Source organism: Thermobia domestica, chromosome 16, assembly GCF_964235325.1.
Source record: "Thermobia domestica chromosome 16, izTheDome1.hap1.1, whole genome shotgun sequence".
In the NCBI taxonomy this organism is placed as follows: domain Eukaryota; kingdom Metazoa; phylum Arthropoda; class Insecta; order Zygentoma; family Lepismatidae; genus Thermobia; species Thermobia domestica.
The window spans coordinates 37,003,385-37,011,476 of NC_137469.1; the positions used below are offsets into that span (position 1 = coordinate 37,003,385).

At 36.9% G+C, this 8,092-nt stretch overlaps 1 protein-coding gene across 1 annotated transcript; it reads left to right on the plus strand.

Annotated features, from left to right (window-relative positions):
• Positions 1-3,489: 3,489 nt before the first annotated feature.
• On the plus strand, positions 3,490-5,018 carry LOC145673014 (STAM-binding protein-like A). Its single transcript, XM_081742320.1, has one exon. The coding sequence runs from the start codon at positions 3,713-3,715 to the stop codon at positions 4,847-4,849; it is 1,137 nt and encodes a 378-aa protein (XP_081598446.1). The 5' UTR covers positions 3,490-3,712; the 3' UTR covers positions 4,850-5,018.
• The last annotated feature ends 3,074 nt before the right edge of the window (positions 5,019-8,092 follow it).

The following is an 8,092-nucleotide window of genomic DNA, read 5'->3' on the forward strand; positions in this document are numbered from 1 at the left end:
CAGCGTGCCTATGAGTTTCAGAATTGGCGTGACGAGAAAATCCCTTATTTTTCTCGGTTTCATGCTTCCAGCCTCTGAAACCATTCTGCACAAATGAGGGATCACTGTTTCTTGACGGATATTTCCGGCATGGGAAGCAAAAGGCAGCATCTAACATAACAGAATACTCGAGCCAATCCCACGTTTTGTATCATATTGGACGAAATCGTCGAAGTGAACCAGAAATGCTGGAACCTGGAAAAGTTGCAAGATACGGCTGAGCGCGTTTTTTAACGCCAAGGTCTGATACATAATGGAAATCAAAACCAAGGTGGTGGAAATCAGATGATTAACGTTTAGTTTCTTCTTGACCCTCAACACATGTTGATACAGATGAAACTGCTTCTGAATTAGTTTAATTTTCGATAACTTTTGCACCAAAAATGACTTGATGGATGCCTGTTTCATATTTATGGCGTTATAATAGTCAGGAAAGTTGAGTTGATTGAGTTTAACGTCCTTTTCAGTAGCGAGGCTATATAAGACGTGGACCTACTGATTAACGTGGACTTCGAACCACTTGAGCTCCCGCCGGGAATCGAACCCGGGTCTCAGGCGCCAAAGGCGCGTACACTAACCGCTTAGCCAGGAAGGAGCTCTAATAGTCAGTAGAGTAATTAGGAAACGTCTGGCGAGGTATATTTGCCTGTAGTTCATTTTCTACTGTTTTTGTTTCCTTCTGGAAATTCGCTAAGCATTCTGCTACTTATTATTGCGTGCAATTATAAAGGTGTGTGAGTGTGACAAAATCTTTTTAAAATAATAGGTTCGTCGTCCTGCTGCCGTCTTGATTTTTTTTTTTTTTTTTTTTTTTATCTGAGTGCATATAAGGAATTAACGTTCTCTTCATTCCGTATATTTGTAAACAAATCGTGAAACAAATGGTTCGGGGCCACTCAGAAAACACAAAGTGAGCCGATACAAACTGCTATTTAGAAACATTTTACAATCATTGATTTATTTTCGTGGGTGCTCCCCGCACACTCAAATCACGTCAAAAACAGCATTGTTGCCGCTTTTAAATATACAAAAATTCCTAATTCCCCACTGATTTTTTTGTATCTGACTATTCTAGAGGCGCATGTACGTTTTCTCCAGACATCACAGTTTCGGTACCAGTTTTATATACGAGACATGCGTTTTCCTTGCACTGTAAAGAACATGGACATGTTGTATGTTTTACACGTTAATTACAGGCACACATGGGACATATACTGTCAAGTCGGCAAAACAAATAATTTTTTACCTGCAATGTACACATGCACAAGCCAGGCACTCACATTCATGTAACATAGCCTGTTTTCGGATCAATTTTCATATGGGTATTCTTTGGAAGGGCATCTTCTCCAACGTCTTGAATGCTTGTCGTGGTTGTGATTCTTCAAACTCTTGGAATGAGGAAATTTAATAGATGGGAGATTATTGAGTATATCTAGCTATAAGAATAACTGTTGTTTTTCGTAGAAATATACGCCACGTTCAATTTCACTAGTAAGTAGTAGTAAATGCGCGCTAAGTTCAATTTTATTTAGCAAATAAAATCACAAGATTTTCCTATTTGGGATTTGCTGAAAGAATTTGAAAATTCTGGACAACGTCCTTTTTAGAGCGGAAAAATATTTCTGAGCGGGCAAAAAATATTTTAGAGCGGGCATTGCCCGCTCTAGCCCCTCCCTGGCTACGGGCCTGCTTCACACACAGTCACCGCAACATATGAGATGCACTGTCTGGCACAGTACTTGCACAAAAGAAAATACTGTATTGACGATATCATTCATTTTAACAAAAGAGTGTACAATTTGCTCTAATCATTTATATTTTGAGTAACAATTACGGGACAGCAGTTACAAAACTTAATACAGAATTAATCTATCTCTATATTTGTGTGGGGTCCACGAAACATAATATAACTATAGTTATGCTTACAACAACAATAAAATTACCTAGGTATATTATACTAGCCTTCGTCTAGGTGGGGCTCGCCCCCAGATCCCCAATCTGCTCGACATACGGCCCTCCGCCCTCCCCGTGGATCCGCCAGTGACTAGACAATACAATTCTGCATGTAATACCTTTACTACAATTCACCTATCTGCATTTGGTATGCCGCTATTTACAGAACCTGCAAAACCTGTTTAATCTATCTACAATTGCAAATCGAAAGCAGATAGACGAGTTGTGATAACGGTATCACACGCAAAATCGCATTGTTTAGTTCACTACGTTTCTGCTTTTCCGATATTTTTATTTGTTTTGAGGATATTACAGATAAACTCTAAAATTAGCGGTAGTTTAATTTCGCAGTAGTGAAGACCCTTAAGGTATAAATACGCATCGGACGAATAACATTTAAAAAGAGGCTACAGGAAAAGCAACTTACGATAGGTGGCCATTAAAAGCGAGGATGATATTTAACCGATTCAGAGCAGGAGCACAGCATGGGACCCATAAGTTAGCACAGGGTTGGATTCGCAAGAGGCAGAGGCATGAGTGACTGAACATGAGAGCGAAAATGAGGATAGTGCGAAAAACACTTGATGTTGAATAAAATCACATAGGTTAGAGTGCGTAATATTTTCGCATTTCTAAATATAAATTAGTAATTTCTTACACTGAAAAATTCCTCCGGAATTTAATATCCTACAGAACGCTCTTTAATATTTACTCTCTCATTTTAACTTTAAAACCTAACAATTGTAACTGTTTAATAATGGGGGGGGGGGCAACACTAACGAAGGCAGAAACCAAGAGACTCTAACCCGCCTTCACTCGCTAACGTTCGCTCGGTAATACTGTCTGAATTAAATGTTGTTAACCTAACCTAATCGAATGTGAATAGCATATCGCAAAAAGTCGATTAAAAACCTGCCCCCCCCCCAAGCTAAACAATAGCCTAACATTCTTTATGACGGACTATTTATTCTTAATCAGTGCCCCAAAGTTACTCGAAAATTAACTGAATTAGACAAAATGTAAGCATCGGACCAATAAATAGAATATAGATTCATGCGTATTTACTGAACAAGAAAGGAACCATGAAAATAAGATTTATTTGGGAATAGCAATAATGGAGGGAAATGAGACAAAAGTAACTGTGAATAGTCATTCCATTCATTTCTACACCTTATTCATTATGATTACACCAACAGGTGCTACTACAAAACTACACAGATACGTTTAAGTAACCTAACAATTGAACCAAGAAAAATAAACAAATGAGCAAGTATATTCATCCTTATATTTGATCATTTATAATGGGTGCGAAAGTTTTAGCCAACTTATTTGACCAAATTACGATCAAAAAAAGTTTGATACAATATTGGATGGAAAAGTATGACGATGTATAATCGGCTTAATGAACAAAACGATATAATGTGAAATTAAAATTTAACAGAAATTATGAATAACTCTAAAAAGAAAAGAAAGAAAAAGATTGATGAGCCTGTAGTTATTAAAACCATGTTTAGCATGTGAACTAGTAAATAAATTAAATTTAGTGTTCAATATGGGGGAGTGATAAGGCATGGCAACTACGAATAATTGTTTCTTTCTCCAGTTTCATACACAATGAAAAAATTCCTGTAAATTTCATACAACATATAAGCCATGACTGTGTAAATAATTACAAATACTTAATTTTCGACCGCAGTAAAGATTATTTGCCGAACAGAAAATGGGCACAAACGAATTGATGACCGCAACAGGATGGAACTTCCAATCGCCAGATCTCTGCGAACTGGAACCAAGACAAAGGTTAGCTATTATTTGTGCTCTTTCAGAACAAATATTTATAAATCCACAAATTCCAGTTGAGAGATACTATAAGTCAGGTTTGGATATGAAGAATCTAGCGCAGGCTTACATATGCACAGGGAAACATGAAGATGCTCTGATACTGCTTAAGAAATTCGTTAATTTGTTTCGAAATCAAATTCCAACTCACCCGAGATATAATGCTTACAAAGGAGACAAACGGAAGAAGGTTGATCAACAGCTACAAGAAGTAGATGATATCATAACTGATTTGGAGAACATTGTCTTAGAGAGATACCAAAAAGAATGGTTGAACTTTACCGAGACTGGTGAGAAAGTATTGATTCCAATAGGACAAGTTAATATGTCATCTGATGAGGGTTGTTTGTTATATCCGCCACAAGATGAGAGTACGAAACGAGAAAGCCAATATTCTCCACCTGCTGAGAAGAGACACACGTCTGTTTCGCAAGATCCTTGGATAACTGTCAATGATGTGTTTCCACAGAAACAAAAATCACAAACATGCCACCCCGATAAGCTTATCATACCGTATACGTTAACGAGAGAATTTTTGAGTGTTGCTCAACAGAATACTGATAACAACATTGAAACAATGGCTTATATATGTGGAAAACATGAGAATTGTGAAATTGTTATTAGTCATTTAATATTTCCAAAACAAAAGGGAACTGCAAGTACATGTACATCTATGAATGAAGAAGAAGTGTGTGAATATCAGACAAGGAAGAATCTAGGTGTCTACGGTTGGATTCATAGTCATCCAAGACAAGCTCCATCATTATCAAGCATTGACGTTCACACTCAATATGTTATACAAAACTTATGTCCCTTAGGTATAGCTATTGTTTGTGCACCTACTAGAAACGAAACCTTGTTTGCCACTCTTACTAAGGAAGGTATGACGTATATTGCAAATTGCAATCAACGCGGTTTCCACGAGCATCAACCGAAGAGTCCTTTGTATAAACGTGCAACACAATATGTTTTAGATAAAAGTCGAACCGCGTTTGTGAAAATAGTGGACTTGCGATGATAAACCATCTTATGAAAAAAAAATCCTCAAATCAATAATTAATTTTTTCTTCGCGAGCACATTTTTTGATTATAAATTCACTTTCAAACCTGTACATTTAAGCTCGAAAATCTGATTTAATAATGTAATCTTTATCATACAATAAATGCTTTTCATGTCAATAATCAAACGCGCTTTTACTTTCATTCTTTAAAAATCCATATTTTATAGATGAAAGAGAAATCAAGATGGCGGCTAAACAGTTAAGTACATGTGTGTTGTGTTGAAAACAAATTTTATGAGAAAAAAAGGAGGAATAAATGGATATGATAAGTTGTAAAAAAAAAAGTGATAGTGCCTTAGTAAATTATAAGAAAAAGCCTTAAAAAGAGGAACCATTAATATGTTTTTCTTTGGTTATAACGACTTGTCCTAAGGGACAATGGAGATAGAAGTTAATGAGACTTTTTAATTGTAAAACAGATCATGAAGTTCTTAATGTGAAGTTAAAGACTGATAAAATTGGTAATATAATGGGATTCAGGTTGGCAGAAAGGGGAGAAAGGAAAAAATGACGGAGGCAACCGAATGTCAAGAAAAATTTTGGGTTAGTCATGTGGAAAGGAAAAAACATCGATCATTGGGTGAGAGGTTTCCATATTTAACTGTAAGTTCAACTACTTCCTATAGTAATAAACTCAGCTAAGGAAGATAATCTAAGCTATCCTAGTTGGTTTCCTGGCGAAAATCATATTAGTAACTTGTAACTAAAATATTTTGCAAATAATCGCATTATCATCATTATGTATACATGGTGTAAATAAAATTGTAACTAAGCATCTTGAGGTAAATTAAGGTTCTTGCACTAATGCGACAGCATGGAATACGGTTTCTAAAATCATCTGCCATACCTAACTCTAAATATTTAATTAAGCATTTCTTATTAATCAGTGTAAAATCTTGCTTTTTTTTTTCTAATTTTTCACTTTTTAAACAATTTTACCTTTAGACACTTTTTGATTGACACAATCTGTAAGTTGCTTAGAGTAATTTATGTCTGGTGCCATTATCCCTCGTTATTTGTCACAATAGTTCCGGTTACTGTTAGAAATTTTACTGAGAACCAGTTATTCGGGCTCATGGCCGAACCATTTTGGTCACAGCTCATGCTGTAACTTTTTAATCAATTTAAATATTGAACAAGTCTATTGATAAAGTAGACATTATTTTATAAGTACGGCTCAAATACTTAATACCCATTTAGGGTTATATAAAACCGAATATAACAGATGTCAAAGAAATCAATGTTCTTTTGAACCTCACTTCTGAATCAAAATTACGATTAAGGCCGCCTTCACACTAGGATCTTGTGAGCCGCTCATGTGAATCTGTAGTGTGAAGGCATTGACACTTCTGAGCCGCTCAAAAGATCGTGATACCAAAATGGCAGCCATGCTAAGAGCCAGAAGAAGCTGCAGCTTTAATCTTCACGATAAGTTGCAAGAAGAAAGGAAAAGAAGATTTAGAACAATGTGGACTCATCCTATAAATTGATCAATACTGGAAGAATGTTCATTTTACAATCTGTTTTCGAAACTGAGACAAGATGAAAGAAAATTTGTCAATTACTTCAGGATGTTTATATCTTCATTTGTCGAACTGTATGATATAAAGTGTGCATTTCATCAGAATAACACCAAAATTAGTAAATTTTCAATATCAAATATATGTACACTTTTCTTCATAGCAACTGAGTACACGCTCACGTGTGAAGGGCTCTCATAAGACTGTGTGTTATTTTCCTACCCGCCAGCAGCCCGCTCGAGCCAGCTAAAGTGAGGTGGTCTTTATAGCAAATCAGAGCCGCGGCTCACTTGCACCAAAGCGCATGTGTGAAGGCGTACATTTAAGACAATGTAAAGCTAGCAGTTGCAGCTCACGCGAGTGGCTCACAGGATCCTAATGTGAAGACTACCTAAACGGCAATGGCTCAACAACACTATGGTCACTAATGTGGGCTCTTGAGAGGAGTCCCTACCTTTTACTTTCAGTGGAGTGACGGAGGCAGGAAAGGGGTAATTAAATCTATATCAAATAATTGTCTCTTGAGCTCCCTCGTGGCTAAGCGGTTAGTATACGCGGCTTTGGCGTGGGAGACCCGGATTCGATTCCCGGTGGGAACTCATGTAGTTCGGACTCCATGTTAATCAGTAGGTCCCGTGCCCGTCTCATATAGCCTTGCTGCTGGGACACCAAAGTTTCAGATACAATTAAAAGCTTGCATTGTTTGTTTTCTGGAACCTTAAGGTCAGCGTAAAAGATTGGCTATCATCTTTATTCATCTATAGATGGCAGCACATGCTCCCTATCTTCCCCATGTGTTTTATATTTGCAAACATGTTTCTGAAGAATAAAATTAAATTCAGTCAACAATGAACGAAACTTTACATACTTGTATAATAATTTATTTGTGTTTGCACAAAGTTTGTGTTTGGATAGTTTGAATATTCATATCTTGGATTTGATTGATGTATTTTGAATGTTGTCGCTCCCTACAAAATGCATTGGAAAGATAGGGTATCTTATTGATTATTAGAGCTACCTTGTACTCATCTAACATTCTCTTCTGCTCCAAAATTGTATTTGAGAGCAGGCCCGTATCCAGGGGGCATGGGGGCCGGGCCCCCCTAAATTTTTGCTGGCTTCCTAAAATTTTCACTGTAGGCTTGCAAATTGACTACAATATGATGATGAACTATAATATGGTTGGATCAGGTCCCCTAAATTGTTCACGTAGGCTTGCAAGTGAACTACCATATGGTGAAGAACTGTAATATGGTTGGATCGGGCCCCCCTTCATTTTTGGGCTGGCTATGGGCCTGTTTGAGAGAGCATAAGAGACCCGAATAACGTGTACTACAACTACTCTATAATCATTTCGAGATTTCAAACAAAACAATGGAGAAGGTTGCATTGAATGAAATCAGAGCTGTTATCAGTGATAGAGCGCGAACCTCTGGGGCTTGGGAGTCCAGAGTTCAATTCTACTCAGTTTAAAATGCCATCTCTCCACACCATTAGTCATTCTTGCCCATTTGTCACATTTGTTAATATTTCATACAATTCAGGAAAAGTAAATTGGTGAATAGGGTAACAATTAAATTTTCTTCACTCTTCTACTTGCCTATTCCACTGTTCATTGGTGAAATCTAACAAACCAACTTAGTGCTTATTATACTACGAAAGTATGTGGCTTGCGCTACG

What these genes read in the sequence shown, in the direction of transcription:
- LOC145673014 (XM_081742320.1), top strand. Translation starts at nt 3,713, where the DNA reads ATGGGCACAAACGAATTGATGACCGCAACAGGATGGAACTTCCAATCG.